Source organism: Watersipora subatra, chromosome 9, assembly GCF_963576615.1.
Source record: "Watersipora subatra chromosome 9, tzWatSuba1.1, whole genome shotgun sequence".
Classification (NCBI taxonomy): domain Eukaryota; kingdom Metazoa; phylum Bryozoa; class Gymnolaemata; order Cheilostomatida; family Watersiporidae; genus Watersipora; species Watersipora subatra.
The window spans coordinates 11,311,075-11,337,306 of record NC_088716.1 but is presented as its reverse complement, the minus strand read 5'-3'; the positions used below and the strand labels follow the sequence as shown (position 1 = coordinate 11,337,306).

At 35.0% G+C, this 26,232-nt stretch overlaps 1 protein-coding gene across 1 annotated transcript in view; it reads left to right on the top strand.

The window, feature by feature from the left end:
• LOC137404065 (pleckstrin homology domain-containing family M member 1-like) overlaps positions 1–26,232 on the top strand; it is a 42,588-nt gene that overhangs the window by 8,748 nt on the left and 7,608 nt on the right. Inside the window, exons 5-15 of the mRNA XM_068090221.1 lie at positions 1,682–1,877; positions 5,376–5,546; positions 6,656–6,922; positions 10,811–11,004; positions 12,669–12,996; positions 14,396–14,449; positions 15,915–16,124; positions 18,848–19,005; positions 23,077–23,145; positions 24,213–24,324; positions 25,535–25,651. Coding sequence (XP_067946322.1) covers positions 1,682–1,877; positions 5,376–5,546; positions 6,656–6,922; positions 10,811–11,004; positions 12,669–12,996; positions 14,396–14,449; positions 15,915–16,124; positions 18,848–19,005; positions 23,077–23,145; positions 24,213–24,324; positions 25,535–25,651 — 1,876 coding nt within the window. The remainder of the gene's footprint in view (positions 1–1,681; positions 1,878–5,375; positions 5,547–6,655; positions 6,923–10,810; positions 11,005–12,668; positions 12,997–14,395; positions 14,450–15,914; positions 16,125–18,847; positions 19,006–23,076; positions 23,146–24,212; positions 24,325–25,534; positions 25,652–26,232) is intronic.

Sequence of the window (26,232 nt, the reverse complement as noted above, 5' to 3'; positions counted from 1 at the left end):
TGTTGGTTAAAAATTACGTGCCATTTTAATGCATTCACAATTGCTTTGCATTAAGATTCTCTTTTGGACTGAATCTATTTTAAACTAAGTTCTATAAAAGAAAATGACAGGGTAGTGCCCAGAGTTTTACCTTCTTTTATATAGCGAAGTAGAAACTTGGCTACATAATCATAATGAGGACAATTCACATTAGTCATTATTATTATTTGGGATTATTAGTCTGCCAGACTAATAATCCCCGAATTAAAAAACTACTGATTAAAAAATGAATCTCCAAATTGCATAAATTCTGTCAATTTTCTTTAAAACTGATCTTTATCAAAACACTACATGAGTGAGAGATGGCACCATGGTTAGAATAACTGTCATTTTGCTTTGGTTAATCTGTTGTTAAGAGTGGTGGAAGTTCAAGCCCTGTTCGTTGTATTTGTTTTTTTATATATACAGTCAAACATGGATAACTCGAACTTCACGGGACCGAGCAAAAGTGTTCGAATTATCAGAGCGTTCAAGTTATCAGAGCACTGTCACAAGTCCATGTATTTACTTATTTATTAGTAGATACATGTACATATACAAACTATAATATAAATCAAAAGCACAGATGGCTTGTTTCGAATTAAATGCTTCTAATGTAAAGTTTAAAACGTTTTTATCAAAAAGTATAGAGATTTTTCGATCACTTGAGATTGGTTCATTGTTTGAGGTGATGTTATTGCCAGGAAGTTTTTTAGATTGGCATTGGCAAAACTTGATCGTTGTTGAAATGCTCAAAAGAAAAGACATTTTTTTCTTTTGGGGGTTTACCCACGATCAATTTTGCCATTTTTTCTTGAAGTTTATGCAAAGATTACCTTACTTTACATGGGATTCGTTAAGAGCAACACTCCGAGGCAGTTCAATTAGAAGTTTTACGAGGTTTTACGTACATTCTATATCACTCACGCTTTTTAATAGATACTTATTGAATGTACACACGTATTCTGTGTTTAGGTCAAACGATGAATAGTGTTTTGTAGCTAAGACAACGTATACGTTTAATTACAACAATTTTTAAGACGTTTTAAACATTCAATATTCCAACGTTGATTCAACATGGATTCAACGTCGGAAAACTATTCATCACGGGCTAGCTGGGTTACGCCACGCACTCAAGGATTTTCGCCACGCACATACAAAACAAAAACAACATGCGATTTTTGTTTTGTATGTGTGTGGCGAAAATCCTTGCACACGTGACCCGGCTAGCCCGTGCTATTCATCGTATAGCAGTATAAATCAAACTTCACCAAACCTTTAGAAAAGTCGTTGACAAAAATATTTTGCCGATGGTGGTAATAACGACGATTATGAATTACGAAAAGATGAGGTTTAGCTCTATGGCTTTGAATAAAGTGATTTTCTAAAGCGATAACAACCGTTTCGGTAGCCGTTGGGCAAAAAAACAGTTCGAATTAACAGTGTTGAGTTCGAGTTATATATAGCAATTTATCATTACGTGGGAACGGACCAAAGAAACCGTTCGAATTAACCATGTGTTCGAGCTATCCGTGGGCGAGTTATCCATGTTTGACTGTATATTCGTTTACTGCTGTTCAACCTTTTGCAGACACTAGATGTTATACAATGTCTGTTTTGTGGAACTGGGGCTTCAAGAGATGATGTTGCTCATTTGTTGCAGAGTTTCTGGCCATTGGTGCAGCGGGTGACCCACAAAGGTACGATTGGACAACTCAAGTCTCTCGTATACATAAAGACGGAGACAGGATTCTGCAGAGCCTGGGTCAGGCTCGCAGTCAATGACGGACTTATAGAAAGCTATTTTTCTGCCCTGCTTGCTCAGCCTAAGGTTCTTAGTCAGTACTACAATAAGACAGGTGGGTGTTAGAACTGTCTCAACCACGTAGTAGGAGTTATGGTTACATGAGAGCAGTGCTTTTGCTACTAGTTAAAGGGATTTGTTGATGCTGATGGCAGTAAAATCTTTCAAGAGAGTCGTCGTGTCATTAACTTATATACGTCAGTGATTAGTTTGATTGTCGGAATGTCTCTTAAAATGCATTAGTATTAGTTATAACGAAATGGTTCTCTGATTAATCGAGTTATTTCAAATGCTATTTGTTAGTGATACAACCTAAGGGCAAATGAAAAAGGTCACTTACTAATATTATGACTGAACTGCCGGTGGTGCTATGAGAGATCATGTGTAATAACTATATGCATAATTAGTCTATGGAGCAACAAGATGATTGAGTGATGCAGTTGGTAGCAGGCTTAGCCTGGAATCCCAATAACTGGGTTCAATTCCTTTGTGGTGCAATCTTTTTTTCTCCTAGCTTTCAGCATGGGTTCAGACAAACAGACAGACAAGGTTTTTATTATAGCGAAGATTAATAAATGGGAAATACACAATTGATAAAAATTAATCCTGTTCTGCTATTGGTCATTCAGTAAAAATGGGCAAATGGTAATTATTGCAGTCTCTCTTACTCTAGATATGCTGTATCTACATGGTAGGCCTATTTAGAATTACAGTGCATCTCAATTTACCATGTCCCTATTTCATGATTTTCTCGCCTTACGATGTGTAACAAAAAATTTTTTTCTCTTGTTACAGCCTTTTTTTACCATACGACATCAACAAAAATATCTCTTGAAATTCAAGTTTAGCAGTCGGTTCGCTGAATACATCGGAATCGTGAAGATGTTGTTTGCCGAAATCCCTGTCAAAATGTTTGAAAGAGGTGCTTGATCTCTTTCAGTTCAGCATTCTTTGTGTTTCGTAAATGTTTGATACGCGTGAGTGAAACGGAAATTAGTGACAAGTGAAAGGGAAAATTTATTGTGCATTTTGGTTTTTAATATTTGCTATAAAATTTAATTCATATGTATATAACTACATATATAAGATTTTAATTTGTTAGCCATGGGTCTTAGGTTTGATACGGTAAAGAAAGATGTAAGATAAAGATTTTATTGCAATAAAAATTTATTGCAGATCATAACCACTAAATACGCTATAGTAACTGTATGTAACTATAGCTACTAAGGGTAATATACTGTTTTGCTACTAATTTCTAATATGAACAAAAAGTTTTTAAAATTTTGATGTCTTTTTACCAGGAGTGTTTGCATTAGATAAGTACTGTGGGTTTTTATACCCTCTTTACGACATTTTTACCTTACAATGCCAACACTAAAATTAATGCCGAATTGCAAAAGTCTACCGTATAGTACGTACTTTACAAATCATTTACAGACCAACAAGTTATAATTGCAATAGATGACAAAACACTACGTGTACCATAAGATAGCGTTTTATTTATTTCCGGTTACTAGTCAAATAGTCAAATTTTGACAATGGCATATTTTTTAATTAAATTTTAATTTAATATTTAAATTATTATTAATAATTTTAATAATATCGATTTACATAGCTTTAAATTTTTATCAAATTAATTTCTATGTTTGAACCAATGAAAAGCTACAAACGAAGTGTTTGACAATATAATTATGTGCTGCATGATCTCATTGACATTTAGTTTCGTATATCTTTACTTTCATAGTGATATATTTCATTATCTATGATATTAAAAAGGGATAACCTTTGATTCAATTTGAGTAAAATTATCCATTTTTAGTCCAAGTTACAACAACTAGTGTTTAGGGGCGGTTCATAGATTAGGCTGAATAATGGGGAAAATGTAAAAACAAAAATGGCATTATTTGCTAATACATTCCATGCATCTATAATAATAATAATAATTAATAAAATAATATAAACAAAATTATACTAAAGAGACAATTTGAAGTTCTGCATTTGCTATTACTGGTATGATCATTATTCAGTTTTTGTCAGTCTAATATATTATATATATATATTAAAATATTGTGTGACTGGAAGGCTTTCAGGTGGAGCCGCTTCCAACTACTGCATGTGTTTGTCGTTTAGAAGCATTGTAAATGATTGCAGGTAGCTTTAAGGCACATCAATTACATAAGTACCTTCATCATATGTTTCTGTACATCAGAGTTTTGGCTTTCGAATGAGCCTATATTCAATACACAAAGAATAATAGAACTATGAAAAACGGGGTGTCAAAAGTATGTCCTGCAATAAAAAAACACATGGTTATGGTTCCCACAATGTGATGTCATAATTATCATTTAGCCTCAGGTCGTTGATCCCTTTCGCTGCCATTGAGGCTGTGCTTTTCTGTGACAATCGGTACTGTTAAACCCAGAGAGCGCTAATAATAAACTAGGATTCTAGATCATCAACAATGCTCGGGGATCGCGCTAACGCCCGACCAATACAAACACATGTTCTGGGTTAATAGATTTCGGGTGATTGTTGGAGTTTACTTTTTTCATCCTTTCGCTCATTTTAAACATTTATAGTAATTATTATCACATCGTTATATATGATGACATTGTTTGTCCCATACAGAAATGATTAATAACTTGGTTAATAACTAACTAGTAATTAAATATCAAAAAGAAAAAAAATAGAAAAATTAAAATATTTATATTATGTTCGATTAAATTACAGTATATGGAAAATAGAAAACAGGTGTATTGGACAGTTAAATGAATCACTTTGTGTATGATACTAGCTTATAGGCAGATCAAGTTATTTACAGTAGGCTTCTCCATTTTGAACAATCTCGGGGTGCAGTGAGTCAACCTCAAGGATTGATTTATTTCAATTGACTTCTACAACAAAATTAAACAAAAACAGAAATGACTACTAACAACATACCTGGTTGTTAACCACCCATGGTGGTAAAGGTAATGAAATCACATCGATTAAATTGTGACCTGCAGTGGCGTGGCCCTAGGACTATATGTGAATTGCACTCTTGCGAGATCACACAATGCTTGAAATTAATTAGCCTCAGTCGTGCCCCTCAACATCACAATAAAAAAAGAGGGCTAGTGCATAATATCATCGGCAAACCATAGTATGATGCTTGGAATCTGAGTTATTTATCATAGAAATAGTCTGTACATGGAGAGCTAATGACACTGATTCCTTTGTCATCTTCATTGGTTCTCCGGAGTTATCCTACCTTTGCCTGCCACTAGCGTCATTATCATAAGGTAGTTGATAAATATAAGCGATAAAAATAAGCGGTAAGAGCACACAACACCGAATATGAAAATTGTGACGTTATAATTTCCGAGCCTATACCATTGAACGTTTCTGCGGTAGAGCTCTGGCGAAATCCTATAAACACCAACCAATGTCTGTCTCATCATGTCAAACAATGGCTCATTTGAAAGCCAAGATACTGAAGAACCTGAATAAGCTGAAACAGTACTTATGTAATTGATATGCTTCAACATTTTAGTGTTCTATTAAACTGTTTCAGCATTTCTGAGGGACATCGAGCAGCCAGGAATACTTGTTAAGCTTATACAAGTCTTAGAGGCAGCCAATTATGATTTCCAGCTCGTCTATAACTCCAGTTTGCTGAATGATTGGGTAGCTAAGACCATGGCACTTGCAGGTCTCATCGAACAGCAGTTTCTGTTTGATGGCGGTGAGTTTCTCACAGTTTCTGTTTCATGGTGTGAGTTTGTCATAGTTTCTGTTTCATGGCGTAAGTTTGTCATAGTTTCTGTTTGATGGTGGTGAGTTTGTCAGTTTCTGTTTGATGGTGATAAATTTGTAATAGTTTTTGTCTGATGATGGTGAGTTTGTCATAGTGGTTCCGTAAAAATGGAGCACGTTGGTTGGTATTTTCAGGAAGGTCACTTTAAATCACTTAAGTTAAATCAATTACTTCAAATTAATTGATGTAGCAAGTCACCCAGTTGCATGGTGAAGTTTCATATGACATGAAGTTTTTGTTAATGATGATAATTGTACTGACGGTCTGTGTTCTAAAAAGTCTGTTTCGATGGACTGAAGTGGTTTATTGTTATTCTCTGTGCTTTACCTTGCGTTATCTCGTTGATCAACTTCATTTATGCAAGTTTTCATCAGTGGCGAGTAACATAGTAGTTCAGTGCTTTCATATTTGGTATATTTAGTGACTGGTGACTGAGTGGTCTGCTACCTTGGTAACTTTCTGTTAATGACTGCTGACTGATTGCTCCAGTAACTTAGTAACTAGTTGTTAGTGATTGTAGACTTCAATCCTTTTAAGCGAATCATCTATACCATCTATACTTATCCATTGCTAAGACTGTCAGTTTATTCTACTTTATACAAGTTTTGTGAGGAAATTCTTTTTTATCAAAAGTAGTCGGCTAACCTTAAAGTAGCGCTGGTCTGCAGATAAACGTACAGGTTATCTGCAGACTGTCTAGTTTACTTGACCCTGTGTTTGTTTTCTGTGCATTGATGAGAACTGGGGAGGGTTTTATGGAAAATCTGAGAAATCCTTCAAGTGGAAGGTATTACGTTCATAGATTATTATGTTATAGAAGTCTATGATATGAGGTTCTTAGATTATATTGTAATATTCTATGGCATTTACAAGGGTTCGCAACTCTAATGCGTTTACGTTGAGAAAGATTGTAATAGTTCTCTGTGGATTCACTTCGTAGTCAATGATCACACTGCTACTAGTACTTCGGCCATTTTTAAATAAAGATTTTTTTTTTATGGTTATGGTATGAATCATATAACATTATTACATTGCAGCTAGTTCTTCACCGGCAAAGTCAAGGTCATCTACTCTTGATATGGATGATATAGGAGGGGAAATCGTTTTCTCTAATGCTCAGATTAAAGGACTTTCAAACTTGGTTGGTAGCCAGTCTAGTAGTATGGCCAGCTGTTCTCTAGATCGTACAGACAACTCGCCAGCTGGAACTTTATTGGAGTCGAGAGGTGTAGACGATTCCGACAGAGATGACAAGGGTGTTGCAGGTCCTTCAGCTACAAGGCGTCCTTGTCAGACCATACAAAGTATGTAGGAATGATTAGGCAGTTATTCTCAAGTGCTTCTTTGAGTAGGTTGAGTGAACTTCCTGTAAGGGATTACTTGTCGTTTATCTCTCTGCTGCATTGAAAATCTAGTCGCCTATGAACATGAACAAAAGGAAAGCGAAAGCATTAGTTGTTAGTTTCTCAGGCTGCAGAGGTTATCTTCTTTAAAATGATAGTTTTTTGTGCTAGTCATTCCCAAGCTTTATTTACTTATCAACGGAAAATGGTTTGTGTAGTACATTTGGGTATCTTCCTAAGTACTACTACCCTGGCTGTCTCCTGTGCTATGAGAGAGCATCAGGTGTGCTGATAAAGCACTGAGTAAGAATGGGCAGAACTATTATCATAAGCTGAAGGTTGATTATTAGCTCAGGTGTAGGAGTGTCAGGCTTGTAAGCAATGTGTTTAGAGTTCAAATCCTGTGCAGTGCAATTTTTTTTCTCAAACTCCAACTGTTTGCTTCAGATGAACTCCGTTCTGATTAAGCATTGTTAAAGGAGGCGCAAAAGCTGTAACTCGTTTTGCAAGACTTGTTACTGGACAAACAAATTGGTTTTGTTCGTGTTTAGTTTGTTCATTGAGCAATTTATAATCGTTTGTGCTTACTATACGAGCAGCAGCATGGGTCAGTAGCAAATGTAAATTAATGTCGATATAGCTGAAGTAGCCGGCAATCTACATCGCTAGCAAAAGGAACTTGTAGGGGACGCATTGTTGTTGGTTCGTTTTTTTTTCTAAAATTTTCTTGTCAAGATAGTTTAAGCCTGGTTCACACTATATTGCCGAATGTCAGCGCTTTCCGCTCACCATCGATTATGTGAACCATAAACCGATGGCATCGACGAACACGTTAGGAAAGTTTGCAGCTGTCAAATTTTCTCGATATTCCGCCAAGCATCGGCGACCACCTTTCAAATGTGAACTATTTCAGCGATGGTAATTCACTGTCACTGATAGTGTGATTTATTTATTTCCATTTATGACCGTTGCTGCGGGACCAGTATTTGATTTCAGTCATGCGAAAACAAAGGGGTTCCATCGCGAAACTTAGCAAAAAAAGAACACTACGTCGCTGATGTCAACATGGATGGGTTTGTAATAGTGTTAACATTGTTATTACAGACGATCACTAATGTATTGTGTGATTAACGCTGAGATACGATGATATAGTGTGGATCACCTTAAAGATATGAAAACGCTATTATTGTGTGAGGCAGTAAAACTCTCAAGTCACATGTTCTATGACAGCAATGTGTGTGAGTGAGGAATCCCTTGAAGATCGAGTGTTATGTCTGTTTAGGATACTGCAAGCAGAGGCTGTGCAAGTTTTTAAGAACATTATTACACATACAATCACTCTATGATTTTGGCTAGAGTCTAAGTCCAGTGGCAAGGAAACCTTGTCAACTTAAGTCATGCCTAGCTGCCCAGAGCCATTTAAAGGTTGACTTGCAACAAATTTCACATTACAGTTATTTGGTATCAAAAGATTCACCATGTCTTACTCTGTTGTGTTGTATGTGCCAAATATGTGGAAATGTGATTACAAGCTCTTAAAAGCTCAAAAACGAAAAGCCGCCATAGATTAGAATCTCTTTATTTCGATGACATAACCACGAAATTTGGTTATCGTCTTGTCACGTATGTTCTCACGTGAATTGAAAGGCCAATACAAAGCTCAATATAAAACCTATCGTAGTACTAGTTTATGACAAACACTTCGGGTTTTACCGAAGACCCCGTATCAAATATAGATGCTCACTACTTTACAGTTTTGTTTCGGCCTGGTCTAAGTGGCAAGTCGTAATCTGATCATGTGACCCAATACTTCGCACATAATTTCTGCAGCACTTTTCGATTATCACAAGTGACCAAAATACTCGTCATGATTATCAGACAATGATATGTACTCCTTCGAGGTAAGGTTAAAATTTTTAATGAATTTTTACGGTAAGTTATAAGATATCACTGCTAAAAGTGACAGCATTACGATGACGATAAAACAGAAGCGTAAGAAAAATAGACATAGTTTTATTGAATGCGTGAAGTTTATTTGTGAAAATATTTCGACGAATAAGATTGCAAGAAAGTGTAAACAGAAACCATCTCTCACAACTACATCACATTTGAGCCATTTTGGAAAGGAAATCCAAACTACGGCGGTCTCGTGGGGCTGCGCTTTTATGTTCCTTTTTAGCTTTTAAGAGCTTATAGTCACATTTCCACATATTTTGCACCTACAACACAACAGAGTAAGACATGGTGAATCTTTTCATATCAAATAACGGTAATGTGAATTTTGTTGCAAGTCAACCTTTAAGTTTGAGGCCATTCCTGTCACCACCAGTGGCCTTTTTGGGAATTGAACCTAATACGAATAAAATATAAATTATATACCACAAGATTTGAAATATTGTCAAGATTTAGAATATCCCATCAAATAATATTTAGGATGCAACCCAATTAGATTAGACGCAGTTTCTTGAACCGATGTAATAAAAATGATTGGATGACATAACACCAGGTTTCATGAGATGACTACCTGTTTCTAATATTTATACATACAAATTCTTTGTTTCCAAAATCTAGTCTTGTAGGCATTGCTGAATAAGAAATAAGCAAATAAAATGTATATTGTTAAATAATCAAATAAAAATGTATTTACTCTGATCATATCTGTACAGATTGTTCTTTTCAACCATTAAAAATAAAATGTTCAGAATTCAGCCTACATAATCATTCAAAAACATAATTTCACACTTGTTTGGTTTACATATTTGAAATCAGGACAAAATGAGGATTAATTTACTATATAATTTATGGCTTTTGACTAAATTCACAATGAGTAATAATATTGTAAATGAGAGTTCTAGTTTTGTTTGAGTCTTTTAGTTTATTTTTAGTTTTTTAATTTTAGTTTGTTTTTTGTATTTAAGCTTCATTTTGTTCCACACACAATTGCAGTTTTTCTCATTTTCCTTGTTGAGAGTCAACTAGGAGTCGACCGCCAAGTACCTTTAATTTCAAAGAAACACAGCTGGTTACTACCTGCATGTACATGGTGTGTGATCCGCTGAACTGGCATGATATAGGCCTTTAGGCCCAGTACTAGTGTGAAAACCGCGGTTTGCTGCTGCGAGTTTTGCTGTCAATAATGTTCGTCTGTAATTCAATTATATCTTCTCCTTAAATATAAACTTACACAATATTTTAGTAGAATTTTATCAGAAAGTATCGGTATGTTTCTATCATTTGTGATGGTTTTTGATGTTTGATGTGATATGACTGCCAGGATGTTTCAAGTTGTTAAAATGCACAGATCAAGTGAAAGTGTAATTATGGCATTTATAGTAACAAAGAGGCTGACAGAATAGGGCCGCGTAACACTGCAACTTGACCGCAATTGCGATGTTTTTTACTTCGTCAAGTCGTTAGCACATGCGCTCGTTCACGAAAAAGCCGTCATACTTGTAGAAAACGATTGTTTTTCTTTTATTTACTAGTACTTTTAGGTGTTGTTTATATACTATAATAAAAAAATTGCAAAAAAAGCATCGTTTTCAAAATATCATTGCAAAAGTTTCGTGTTTTTAACGATAAAATTGTCTATAAAGATGGCCGATAACGATAAAATGACGTCACGAAAAAACGAAGGATAGTTGATAGCGACTAGTGACATCATTTTCTTCGGAGCATTTTAACCACAATAAAGTTTTGTCAATTTTAATCTTAAAACATCCTGGCCATTAGATCACTTCAAACATCACAAACAATCACAAAGGATAAAAAATTTCGATATTTTCTGATAAAACCTAAAATTTTGTGTAAGTTCATTTTTAACATTTTCTTGTTTTTATCATTCATCAGATACTCTCCAGACATTCAATGACACTGAAAATGTGTTTGATTCAAACTCATATTCAAATTTGCATCCCTTCATTAACGGTGAAGATGGGGCTGTAATAGGGTCACCCGATGTCGATGCCAAGAAGGAGCTAGCGAGGCTACGAACTGCCAGCTATAATATAGACGATTTTATTCACCCACCCTCTCCGTCTGAGGTAAGCGGTAAAGGCCATCCCTACATTGTCATCACAATAAATCGTATTTATTGTTGGTTGTGCAATGGTACAAACAACAGTGAGTGAGCCTTTTAGTTCGTGGTTCGATTCAAATTAATTTGTTGCCAACAGCTTTTCTTTGGTTTGTCTCCCCATCTTGATGGGTTTCTCAAAAAAGCCAGCAGATTTTTAAAAAGCTATTTTTGTGCGAGTTTTCTTTGTCTTTTGAAGTCATTATGTAATAACTAAATCACAGGTAAAGATTTAAAGTAATGATAATAAAAATTGGTTTATGTTATTATTTGTTTCAGAGACACACGAATGGAAATGTAGACCTAGGAATGTAGGTTTGAAGTTAGAGACAGTAATAGGTATAACTTACTCTTACTTAGACTAGACGATGTATAAACTAACTTCGTTGATGCAGTTTCTATAATTTTCATTTTTTTTACATTTTTTTTCATTCAACTTTTTCGCTACCAATTTAATTTTTTACTGGGATGCAATTAAATATTAGGTAAAGCCTAAGATTTGACAAGAGATTTGGCACTTTTGAACCAAAATGTCTATGAAAAAGGTTTTGATACAAACTTAACCAACATGAAATTTCACATCAGCTGATAGCATAAAAAACATCACAAATGTGTTGTAGAATGAGTGCGGACACTTTTTCAGCCATCTTTATTTTTTGTACTACCCTGGGTGATCGAGCATGTTCCAACACAGTTGAATTATCGCTATTGCTATAGTTTACAGCATTATTATTATTATTGCTACGTAAGAATAAAATAATTGTTCTCAGTATTACTGTTGCTCAATAGATAATCACTGGAAGTCCATTGATGTACAATTTGTGAAAACTCCGTAGTTGTAAGTCAGTTGGTCATTGCGAAGAAAAAATTGCGATAAAAAAATGAAGTTTTGCAAAGTGAAACTAAGCTCAACATTGGCTGTAAAAATGTTTTCTATTGGTTCAACACAGACAGATGACTGTTTACTTTTGTTTAAGTACTACACATGCAATAGGCTAATTAATTAAGTAATCAGCAGAAGCCTACTAAAACCTCACCATTCTGTTCTTAGCTACATGCAAACGCTGCGCCAAGCCACACTATACAGCTCGTGGTACGCAATGAGTTAATATGTGTTTGTTTGTTTATTTTCATCTATAATTTAACTACAACAAATATGAAGAGTGTTTCTTACAGTATGCAAGAACAAGAAAAATTGAAAAAAAATGTCACTCCAGGGAAGGTGATGATGAGGTGTCTGTGCGCAATAGCAAGGATAATCAAGTAGAGTCAGCAGAAGTCTCTCTAGTTAGTTTAGTCTAGTCTGGTTGTCTGAGGCAGCGCTTCAATTGATTTTTGAAAGAATTATTATTTACAATTTTTTAATATGTAGCGGTTATTTCACATTCTCTCATGTATCTGCGCTGTTTCAGGAAACAGGAAACTACGGTTTTATATTGGCAATTATTTCCAATGTAAAGTCATATATTTAAAATTATATTTTGGAAAGTGTTTATGTTGATTGGACTGTATGTAAAGGCTTTACTGTAATATCCAGGGCTGACCTCTGCTACTAGCAGCATATTAAGGCTGGCTCTCGTGAGATATGTCAATTTTTATGTTTGTAACGGGCATCACTTTTATCATTTGCAGAAGGAGGATGCCACCGACAGCGTAATAGATGAGTTTGTTGGGCGGTCAGAACCTGAGTGTAGCTTTTTCTCCAATCATGGAAGTCATGCTAATCTAGCATCCAATCACAGCTCTCCTCACAATTCAGCTGAACTTACGTGTGAGCCTCATCCGTCAGAGGAAGCTGAACTAGTTGAGGATAAGAAGAGTAATATACCTACACAACCTTCAATTTTGAATAAAGATCTAACGTATGAACATGAGGAAGAGGCACATGTAGCAAGTTTCGTATTTGGTACGCCGCAGTCGCATCCAGACTTTCTGTCAAGTGGTCAGCAAGACAATCTCGGTAGGTTATGTAAATGTGTTAGTTTGGTTCACTTCTGCAATAGAGAACTCACAATATTATATGAAATACTTTTATTTTATCAGCATGGCAGTAAATGCTGCCGCTGCTGAGCATATATTTTGCTGCTGTCAGCGAGCAAATATTGTAAGAGATGCTGTCGGCGAGATAGCATGCTGCAATTGACATATATTCATAGGTTTTTATTCATGCTATATTTAGCTATATATATTACTAGCTGTACAACCCTGCGTTTATCGGGTAATAAAAAAGTCTTTGAACAGAATATTTATTCGTATTTAAGCATATAACAACATTTGCCATTCTAACTTTCAAACTACATATCATGAGAAAAGTGTTTTGTGTAATTAAAATAAATTAGGAAAAAAAATAAAAACAACTGTAAAGGTTTTCAAACTTTGTCAAACAACTTTTAAACTTCATATTATGAGGAAAATGCTTCATGCAGGTCAAATAATTAAAAAAATAAAACGACTATAAAAAGGTTTAGATGTAAATGTGAAATAATTAGCAAGTAATAGCTAAATTAAGTCAGTTTTGCTTCGATTACAATAAAAGGTGATTTGGTAATGATACAATTAATACGAACTGAGAAAACAAAATAAAAATCTTGAATATGTAGAATTATAATAACAATTCTTGCATAGATGTATGTGTGTGTATAAAAAAGGTTACTATTCCACCAGAAGTTATCCATCAAAACTTTGAATACAACGATACTGGTACCTCTCGATACCGGTACAAATGTAAAAATCAGATATGGTACTGTCTTTGTCTGACCGAACAGAGAGCTAATGTCGAGGCTCTCCCCACGGAGACAATATAATTGTCCGCGTGAGAAGACTTGTCCTTGACCCCAGATATAGTAATTGAACCTTACGAAAAATATTCCTTAACAGAGGCATCTTAACGCATGACCGCATTGGTAAAATAATCAGCATGCCCTATAGCCAGAGGGACACAAATACATATACACAAACTAAGAAATATAGATATATTTATATATATAGACTTTTTTCTGTGAGTTTCACTATCTTTGTCTGCCTATCTCTCTTGTATTACCCAAACTAGTATGCTGGCAGTCCTGTGTGCCATGAGAGATTGTCATGTGTAATAACTATGCGCACAAATATTCTTAAGATGTGGAAAGGTAGCCGAGTAGCACAGATGGTAGCATGCCTGGCTTGGAATCCGAATATTGAGGTTTGATTCCTATGAGAAGTAATCCTTTTTCCCAACACTTTAAAAGTGGTTTTGAATGGACAGACAGAAAGGGCTTTTACTATAGTTAATATTGTGCTATTTCTATTGGTCGTAGCTATCATATCACAAATAGTGCATCACAACTGGCAGCATAGAGTGCATTTGCTGTACCCTGTAGATGATGAAGCTGAAGTGAGGAGTTATCCGACTTTGGAAGTGCAAGAGGAAGCTGGTATGACTCCTATGTCTATAATAAGATTCTGGGTGGTTCAGTTCCATTTTGTTGTTGCCAGTTCAAAAGGTTAAGCAATAATGTTTGTCATGGTAGGAGTTGGTGTATAAAATGAACAGGAAAATGAATTGTTTGGTTGTGTTTTGGATTGGTCAATTTGTGACTTCCTTTTTATACCATTTCACATTATTAAACTGAAATATGTTCTTGTTGTTAAATGGAAGCGTTAGCCACTACAGTATGTATTGATTTAAATGTAGTGCTGTTATTTTTTCGATGACTTCATGCACTTATCATATGTATAGAATCCTTAGCTAGCAATATTCATCTTTGAGTTCTTGGATATTACTTACTGAACCATCTTATTTGCAATTTGCCATGTCATGTCAGTAACTCTTGACCAATGCTGGGTCAGCTCTCTGCTTATCACTGCCCACTGCCACCGTTTAATATTCTTAAAAAGCATCGGGAGCAAATTGTTTTATTTGATGTCTGAGATTACTCGCTGGTTAACTTGCTAGCCTATTAGGCGTGTGGAGGAGTTATGTTCTCTATAGTAGAAGTTAACTTCTCATTATATCATCTCTTACCTATAGTGTTATATCAACTCCATATAGTCTTATATGAACTCTATGTAGTTTTATATGAACTCCAAATAGTCTTATATGAACCCTATATAGTCTTATACGAACTCTATACAGTCTTATATGAACTCTATATAGTCTTATATGAACTCTATACAGTCTTATATGAACTCTATAGTCTTATATGAACTCTATATAGTCTTATATGAACTCTATACAGTCTTATATGAACTCTATACAGTCTTATATGAACTCTATATAGTCTTATATGAACTCTATATAGCCTTATATGAACTCTATAGTCTTATATGAACTCTGTATAGTCTTATACGAACTCTATACAGTCTTATATGAACTCTATAGTCTTATATGAACTCTATATAGTCTTATATGAACTCTATATAGCCTTATATGAACTCTATGTAGTTTTATATGAACTCCAAATAGTCTTATATGAACCCTATATAGTCTTATACGAACTCTATACAGTCTTATATGAACTCTATATAGTCTTATATGAATTTTATATAGCTCTGGGCAAACTCTTAGATAAAAATCTGTAGTATTTGAACAAACTAATGAGCTAATGGCTTGTCAAAGGAAGCAAATCCAAATTTTTTCTAGTATGCTATTTTAACCTATCCTTTGAGCTTCCTCTAGGATGACTTGCATAAATTGATTCACCTAAACCTGTTCTCTTATCTTCTGTTATGTTTTGTTTGCTATAATACAGCATCTAGACATTTTATATGCTTGACATCTGTTGTGCGAGCTGCACTGGACACGCTAGTCAGCGCTTATATTATAGCTTTATTCATATTATTATTGGTTTTTACTGAATTCTTTTGTATTTCATCAATATAAGGGCACTATTTGTTTAGGAGGTAACAGTTTTGGCGACGCACACTATCCTCTCTCAGCTGCACAAGCTATCATGAGCAGGGCAGCCCAAGGAACACAAGCTACAAGCTCTAAGAAAGGCGCTTTAAGCGGTTGCAGCTTTGGTTCCCATGGCAACAGCTTGGCCTCTTTGTCAGGTTGGGAGAATGGAGAATCACCCGCAGAGCCACAAGAGGCAGTGCTAGAGAATAGTGAGTGGTGATTCGGGGTCGGTCCTAAGAAAATAAATTCAGCTCACTAGAGTTTTTTGTTAGTACAGTCATACCTCATACGAGTGCCCCAACATTCGAGAAACTCGAGATACGAGCTGATTTTCGAGTAGGTTTCTTCCTTGTGATACGAGTAACCTTTGAGATACGAGCCAGTTGTCGATGGTCACTATATGGCCAATTATGTGAGAGGCCGCTTTCGAGAACAGCGTCGCTTTGTCTGTCCCCCTTGCATCAGTTTTAAAAAGTTTGCTAAAAGTTATAGTAACACAAGACAAAACGTAGCTAACTGAAAACAGATACTAATAAACAAGACAACAAAGTTGAAGTAAGTTTAGTGAAATATTAAAACTTTGCTTCAAGTTTGCATTTAGTAAACTTAATTCATTGAAGCTAAATTCAAAGTTTCTATTATGCAGGGTCATAAAAGTTTAGTGTACCGAAGGCGTTTCTCGCAACTCTCTCGTTTTCCACAATGTCGGTCTCGAAGGTAAAAACTCCAGACTGTAGTGTACATAGTGATGTTATAGCTAAATAGGTATTTTTTACTTTTTATCGCATGAGTTGCTATAATTAAAAACACATTTTTTCCACCTTAATGCTCTGTTTAGGTGTTTTTTTCATAGTATGCTAACGGATTAATTTGTACATGGATGTTTTATATAGAAAATATTGCCTTGAGATACGAGTACATTGACATACGATCTCAGTCCCTGAACGCGTTAAGTTCGTATGTCAAGGTATGACTGTAATTGGATTTCAATGTAAACTCAGTTTATAGTACTTTCTTTAATGGTTAAAGGCGCTAGCTAATACATTTACACGATGCTTGTGTGACAAATTCCATAAAATTTTTCACATATGATGGCACGCTTTAGACTATCCCAGAAATGAGTATATGTAGGTATATATAAATTATTAAATAATTTGTTGTAAATTATAATTAAATAAGTGTTGTAAATGATTTAATAAAACTCATACAGAGTTGTTTGATATCTCACAAAGCATTCCGAATTCTTATACAGTCCTTACAGATAATTTATGTATATTTAGTTAGCTGAAATGACTGGTCCTTATTGGTCAGATTATAACTTATATTGTAATTCCTTCTGCTTGAAATCAGCTTTATTTGATATTCATTTAAGACTCACAGATTTGCCGCTAATAAAAAGTGACTTATTGGTCAATGTTAAATTGTCAGAAATGATAATATGCAGTATGGATGTCAAAGCCTTCTATTTTTGTGTTACAGTAGCAGTTGCTTTAAATCTGCCACCTGTCACATAATTACAAAGTTCTCTACATGCAATTATTAAGAATGTTCGCAAATGTGGAGCTGAAACCAGCTGAAAGAAAACACCCTTTTCGTTGTTAGCGAACTGATTGGCTGAACCTCATTCTCGGCATCGTTTGGTTATATCTATCCATTACTAACGATCTATTAAATGTTTATTACTCTATTAAATTATATAACAATCTATTAAAGGTTCTGAGAAGTAGCGTTTGTCTGCCAGAAATCATCAGTTCTTACTTTTTATGTAAACTTTTCGTAACTACAGCTGTTACATATGAATTATGGGTAAGTTTATTGGTGTGTATACATATGTAGCTAGATACAAATGTGAAAGTAGGTAAAAGTTATGACCTTTGAAGTTTGAAGTTGCGCACTCCTGCAAGCTAGAAATATCTATTTACTTGATGCGGTCTATTTGGCTGGCTTCTCCTTCTAATATCGACATTCTAAAGGTGCATTTAAAATTACTTCTATTTATACCAAAGTGATTGTAGTATTTCGTTTTTCAGAAGTGATTTTGATGTTAGACATAAACAACCAGATTTCAAGACACAAACGCTCGTGATTCAAGCTCGAAGCTGTGACATAAGGAAGTAATTTTTAATAAAACACTGGCCGAATGTCCAGAATTACACGGGTATTAAAAAAGAGCTTATAAACAGTGGCAGGTAATGTAGTTGCCTGCCACTTGCCATTAGTCTGGCACATTGCCACATGAATAGTTTGAGTACACTTTTATCCGTTAAACTTACTAATAAGAGATAATTATAGCGCGAAGTCGAAGCAGATTCCACAACTACCAAAAAATTGGCGCCATATTTAACCTTCACCTGGTGGTTATAGAATTATACTAATCAACTGTTGGGTAATCTCGTGATGCAAAAGTATTATTTAAATACCAATCTTTAATGTTATGTGCTACTATTAATGCAATAAAAATTTGTGCAGTCAGTTAACCTTTGATGTAGGTTTATAAACTTGTTTTAACGTATTTTTAAACATATTACTGGGTCTTAATATAGCACATCTGAGTGTAGTAGAGTTTACTGTAACAAGTCCGGAACTGCTGCAAGGTGAGGGTGATTTTTCTGCCTGATAATTTTCAAACACGATGCATCAGTAAGATTTAGCATTATGTAGCCTTCCAACTGTAGGCAAGTAGATTCCCGCAATTAGGCTTTTGTTTGTTCAAAAATGTTTCACTAGCGTTTGACCATTGTTCTGCTGCGAGATTTCTGTGGTAGAAATTCCTCAATCAGCTGACAAGAGATGTTTACATGTTCTGTTTGAGGGCAATAATTATATCATTTTGGTTTGTCATCCGGGGTTTCTTTTTGCAAGGCCTGATACATGAAGCTAAGAGGTACTCTATAGACTAGTTTAACTCTGACCGGTTTGGTAACTCTTGTAGTCCAATCTTATGCTGACTTGGTATCAGAATACAAGCAGGCCGAGGCAGAAGCCCTTGGCAGCCCGATAAGTGGTTCACAGCTGACTGCTGCCGTGACAGCAGCCAAAAAGGTTACTGTTGAGGAGACTTCAAGATCTGATTCACCTGACAGCACTCAGGTAGATTTTTAGGCTTTTTATTAACTAATGCCTTGTCTAGGAATGACTAATGCCTTGTCTAGGAATGACTAAGGAATGACTAATGCCTTGTCTAGGAATGACTAATGCCTTGTCTAGGAATGACTAATGCCTTGTCTAGGAATGACTAATGTTTTGTCTAGGAATGACTAATGCCTTGTCTAGGAATAACTAATGCCTTGTCTAGGAATGACTAATGCTTTGTCTAGGAATGACTAATGCCTTGTCTAGGAATGACTAATGCCTTGTCTAGGAATGACTAATGCCTTGTCTAGGAATGACTAATGCCTTGTCTAGGAATGACTAAGGAATGACTAATGCCTTGTCTAGGAATGACTAATGCCTTGTCAAGGAATGACTAATGCCTTGTCTAGGAATGACTAATGCCTTGTCTAGGAATGACTAATGCCTTGTCTAGGAATGACTAATGCCTTGTCTAGGAATGACTAATGCCTTGTCTAGGAATAACTAATGCCTTGTCTAGGAATGCGGGGTTCATGAGGGACAATGTTGTTTACATGACACACTTTTGTAGTTAGATTTTTTCAAGAATCATGACATAAGCTGTGATCTTTAACTAATCTTTTTGTATCTGATATGAATGCTTTTCGCGGTTTTCAAGATTTCCTTACATGTTTTCAGCACAAGATAAAATAGTAAACATGTTTAGTAAATGCTTACAAAGCTGAGCTGGTGTATCAAATGAGCTAAACATGTAGTCAATATGTATTTCAGTGTTCGTCTTTTTATTAGTCTCCCTGGGGAGTAAATTGTAGTCATTTAAATCTAGCCAATGAAAAATCTGTATCGGACTGGATTTGAAGTCGCAACAATTGCAATCGTAAGGTTACAAACATGCGCACATTACCACAAGACTAAACCATTCTTAACCGTCTTATGCTTTTTATCTATGGTATCCTTATTGCCGTTGCGGGTTACAAGCTAAATGGGAATGCACTGTATATTGTTAGTTAATAGGCCTATTACCTTTCGTGTTTGGATTTCTTTGTAAAAAATGTTTAACAGCTATTTCAAAATTTTTTACTTATATTTTTAATCTGTATTTTTCAAAGGTGGCAGTTCAATTGCAAATGTCCTGTTACTAGCTTCAATTTCCGGTTCTTCATTATGGATATCGCTATAAAAAATGAAATTTAAACTTTTACACAATCATGGACTGTTGTAATAGCTCAAGTTGGAATTGCTTCTACATTCTCTTTCAACAGTATCAGATAAAAACAGTCCGATATCTCATTTTTGCGATATTCGGTGCTGAGAGGTACCAATATCCTCACATTCAAAGTTTTGATGGATAGCTTCTGTTATAACAGTAACCTCTTTTATACACACACTTTCATGTACATTACATTAATTCAACACATTCATGATTTTTAGTTTGTTTTATCAGTTCATAATAATTGTATCAATATCAAATTCATTGTAACCAATGCAACAAAACAGACTTTATCTTGACAATACTTGCTAATTATTTCACATTTAAACACCTTTAGAGTTGTTTTACCTTTCTCTCAATTGATTTGAACTGTACAAAACTCTTTTCTCATGATATGAAGTTTAAAAGTTAGAATGGTAAATATTGTATATGTTAAATAAAAATCAATTTTCTGTCCAAAGATTTTATTATTGCCCAGGCAACGCCGGACATTCTGCTAGCTATGTACATGTATACTACAATTACCACATGGAAATCAAACTGATAAAGTTTTTAATGTAATAAAACAGCAAATAATTATCTAGCAAAAACATAGTTGATGGCACCACACAAACATAAATACATTTTATTTTACAAGTAAACTTTGCATTAGCCATATCTTATTAGGCTTGTGCAATAATAATAATGATAATTCAATCCTTATTATGGCCTATTTTACGTTTGAAAATGTTTCTAAAGTCAAATTGAAAACTTTCAGCCTAACTTTCAAACTAAGGTGTCATGTTAGATGGTAATATCTTAGCAGACAACTCTTGTTTCATTGTTATTTCATTCTGATAACAGTTAAAAACTAGAGAAGTTCATTTTGATTTTTGTTACTGCACCTATGAGATAATATTTCATAGATTCCACATACTTTTGCGCTAATAACGATGGGGTTTCTATAGAACTTAGTCTACAATTACTAAATACTAGAATAAACTCGGATTTCTTCCATTTTTAATCAGATAACAGGTGGCTGTTTAAGAGGCTGCTTTTCAGGAACCAGATAGAGTGTAAAACCAAATATGTTTGCATGGAGCATATGTGTGGGAAGTTTGAATGGAATCGGCTAAAAATATGGAAGCACATAGTATTCATGCAGACTAACAGACAGACACACAATTACAAAGTGAGATTTATTAATATATTGAACATTTTAAACTGCTAATACTAGCAGCAATGCTCCGCCTTCATTTTCAGCGCATTCCCGTTTGTTTGGATATCTTGTGTCTAGAGATAGGTACAACCCATGTTGTTGCTACTGAAATGGCTGTAGGAATTTTTAAGATCAGCAAATCTGAAAGTTCATAACTTTTTCACTATATTTCTGATGGGGTGTTTTTAAATATCAGGGAAACTAAGAAAGTAAAATTGATTTATTCTATAAATAAAAAACAACCCAATTTCCCACAGTTTTTGCCATATACGGTTATAAAAATTATTAACTTGAAAACCGAGTTGTTGGTGTCCATGAGCATATATGGTAATATATGCTCATGGACGCCAACACTGAGCTATATTTTTTGAGGATTACCATCCTCACAAAATGCTGACAGGCAGATGCCACCATTCAGGCTTTAGTGACTGACCAAAATAGACCAGTTAGGCACTTGTTACAATTGAAATATCGTGGCTTCACCAAGTTTGAGTTCTCGTCTTCAGCGCTCCACCTTATATCTTATATTTATATAGATACCTTATATCTTCTGGCCCAAATTTAATTTTGTATGAGACTGTCCAATGCCTGTTACCCTCTAGTAGAAGATTTCAGAAATTGGTAGAAGGTCGACAACTTTCTATACTAAAAATAGAAACTTGCCATTCTTAGCTCTCTCTAACAAACATTGCTAGGTGACTTAAACTTGTCCTAGAATATCGTTATGCATGTCTTTCTGAATACTATAGAAATTTCTGTTTATAATACAATTTTTGATTTTTTGATGCAAAATATCTAATGATATACGCAGTATAAATGTTTGTATATTTTTATATCTCGTGCTAATCTTTACAAAACACACAGCATAGCTCTCAGCCTCAACATGTCTTACTGTGGATTCTAAAACCTCAGCGGTTCTTATCTATGCCTATTAGTTAAAAATGATTCTACACTTTTAATTCTACTGCATCCATTAGCCCATCACCTAAGGATCTCTAGAGAAAACATGAGCTCGGCAGCATCATCGAGTACAATAATGAAATCAAGGTGCTTTTCTGATTGCTTACATATGTTTTAATTGTGTTGATCACATGATTGTATATTATTTGTATTTGCTATATTCGAGGTTGAATATAATAAGTGTACGTAAAGTTGTATAATAGCACATTATGACTGCCCTGCTCTTTATTTTTCTACATGTAGTTCAGCTCGGGTCGCTATGCTATCCCCCCTCCTCTTCTTTTAACTCAGCTAACTAGTCAGCTTTCATAGTTTTTGATCCACATCTTGAAGTTGTCTTCTCTATGTCACTGTAATTTAGACTGATTTAAGTTGGGAGTTGTCTTCTTCCGTCCTGTAACTGGATATTGCTAAAACTTCTCATATAGCTCACATAACTCTCGCTAGTAACCCCATACTTTCCTTCATTGATGTGCTTATGGACAGCCATTCTTGAACCCTTAACAGTTGCCATAGCAACAATTACAACACGCGCAGTTTTTGTAAACACAGGTTGCAGGGTCTATTGTTCAGTCTGTAAAATGTCTGTTTGCCACGCATAAGGGGATTGAAAGGGTTGTAAGAATGGGTGCCATTGCATGATGTAAAGCAGTATTGGCTGATTATTATCCCAGCCGTGACAGGTCATGGCCATCGTTCAACAATCGCTCTCTTCCTTCAGGCTGCATCCACCGTTGCTACTATTGATGGTGATCTTGCTGATTTTGAGGTGGTTGGGGACGAAGAGAAGGTGCGTAGAGTCAATGCCCTATTAGTTAATTTTTTGCTTTTGCCTTCTGCGAACAGCGAACTATTGCCAGATTTATTTACCATTTTTGCTTTTCCTGCATATAATAGTCCATGATAAAGTTCATTGCATATGATTGGTCAGGTGTATGATACAGCATATGTGATTATCCGGCGCTCCTTTACGCAGATGATTTGTCAATTTGTCAGAGATCACTATATGAGTTTTGCGTTTGCTTCACTGATAAAATTGTCAGATTTGTAAACTGGGTTTTTAAAAGTATCTTACGTGTTTTCGTTCTTCACCTTAACGATTATAAGTACACAACCTTTTTTGGAAGAAACATACTATTCGATATTTGTTCACTTGAACTACTGTATACACATTCTGAGATTGGAATTACTTCTGAAAAGAATCAAAGTTTTTTACCCACATTTGATGTAACTCTGTGTGGATGTTAATGTTACCTCTAATAGATCAAAGCTTCACTTGACCTTTACCTACAAGGTACTCACATTGGCTTTAGTGCCTAGTCTCTACCTTACAGCCTAGCCGTGTAACCTAAGCTCCGTTTCTTAAGTCCAATCAGGCTACAAGTCAACTTTTGACAGTTGTTTAGCATGATGAGAGTCTGAGCAGAGATTTGAATATTGGTTGACATTGTAATTGGTTGACATTGTAATTGGTTGACATTGTAATTGGTTGACTTGTAATTGGTTGACATTGTAATTGGTTGACATTGTAATTGGTTGACTTGTAATTGGGTGACTTGTAATTGGTTGACATTGTAATTAGCTACATGTACAGCTCTGTACCTTCTTTACTAGCCTTTCCTTTTTAACGACTCAAATATTACCATTTCAGAAATTTCTGTCATTATTTCAATTTAAATAATAAACATTTGTGGAACTTTGTACTCTGTACATGTAAGTGCAGTTTTCATTACAGATTGTTGAAGACGAATATTCAAATATTCTCAAAATATCTTTTCCAAGGTCCCACTTTTTAACTTTTATCTTTCACAATGTTGACGGATAAATAGAAGTTAAAGAAATGTTACCACACTACAGGATGAATATGCTGATGCACTCGCGCACTACGGAGAGTTATGTAATGAGGAGGGGCTCGCATCACAGAACTATACGTGTTTCACTTGCTCTGCCCCCATTGGAATCATCTATGGTGAGTATTTAACTGTTTAGCGCTGCTGGCAGCCACTTACAAGCCTCTTGTCACTGACTCTTTGCCGTTGTCACATGTCATTAGAGATAAAAAAAGTGTGCTATAGTGAAACACTAATTTAAAGATTAACTTGCCCAAATTTTTGGTAGATTTTATCAGAAAGTATTGATATTTGTCTATCATTTGCGATTGTTTTTGATGTTTGAAGTGATCTGACTGCCAAGATTCTTCAAGATTAAAATTGACACAGCTTGCTCGCAGTTAAAACGCTCGGATCAAGTGAAAGCGTGATTATGATGTCTGTAGTAGCAAAGAGACTGACAGAATAGAGAAGTGTAACTTCTCCAGAGTTGTCCGTCCCTAAGAATAGGGACGGACAACTCTGCAACATGAACATAATAGCTGATAGCAACTATAGCAACGATAACAACTAGTGATGTCATTTTGCACAAATTCTTTTTAGCTTTTTAACTATGATCAAGGTTTGGTGTAAATTCATCTTTTAATTTTCTGCCATCTGAGTTAACTTTTAACTAGTATAGTTTTACTACGGCAGCGTTGGTGACTCATGAATATAAAGTATTCATCATAGACACGTAATATTTAATTAATTTTAGTTAATTCACTCATGTTTATTACAATGTGCAATGCATGATTGACATGTAATGATTCTTACTCAGATGGTAAGTCAGGCTATTTGTCTACTTATTGTGTGGTAGATTGTTGGTGTTGTCTTTCCCTGCATGTCCTTATCATTTCTTTTGTTGAATGATATATTCTGTAGCATTTGGTAGTATTGTATATAGATGTTGATATTCATAGAAGAATGGGTAAGAGCTGTCAGTTATATTGCTCCTTGAGGGTGTTTGAGCAATTGATCTCTCCATCTGGTTCTATTCAGCTCCATCAACTTACAATAGTAGACTTTAGTTCACACGGTGCCAAATAGATTTTCATGAGTTGAAGGTTTTACAAAGTTTAATTCTTATTAAATTCAATTGATTAATTGAGTTTTTGAAAAAAACACTTGCAATTCTCAGTTGTTTAGGTGTATCAAGTAAGTAAAGCAGATTTAAGAGCAATACCAGTGCGCAGGTTATCATATTCACCTACATGTGCTCTTTCAAAATGAGTTGTTGAGTTTGCTGTTTTGTATATACATCGTAATGTGGAGATAACTCTGAATTCTCTCTAAATGTCGTTTTGGCAGGAGACCCACGAGTCTGTTCCTACACAAAGAAATACTATTGCTCTGAATGTCATCTCGATGATGAGTTGTCTATACCTGCTAAAATTATTTACAACTGGGATTGGAGCAAGTATAAAGGTAGATATGCTGTATTTTGTATGTTGCCAGTCTTTATTTACTCCAAAAAACTGACTTTTTCCAAAGAAATATAAATCAAACTGAATATTATTTAAACTTGTGTTGCCTCTTTTTAGTAACCATACCAATGTCTTGCTCTATCCGTATGTACACGTATATCACTGCTAACTTTCACTCTACGCACTTGGGTAAACACCACATTGTTTTCACCTTGTCTTCTCTTTGTCAATGTTTTCACATGTATATTCTGGGGCAACAAATTTGATTTTTGCAGATGAGATTCGAAATTTTCAGTTGTAATTGGTGATGATTTGATCATCTTCAGCTTAAAACTGCTTATTGATTATTTTCTCTTGAAATGCTCTAAAGTGTTTTCATAAGTTCTGTTCACTTTTTACACTGATTTTCTTTTAAAATGTTGCTATTCACTTTGCTATTTCATAGAGACGCTGACTGGTATAAAATGCTCTCTAAGCATGGCCCTTATGTTTTTAGATGGGTTTTGCAATCTATATTCGGCTATGCTAGGATTGTTTAACATCATTTGAAAATGAGTTATGAATTTGGCTATAAATTTCCAA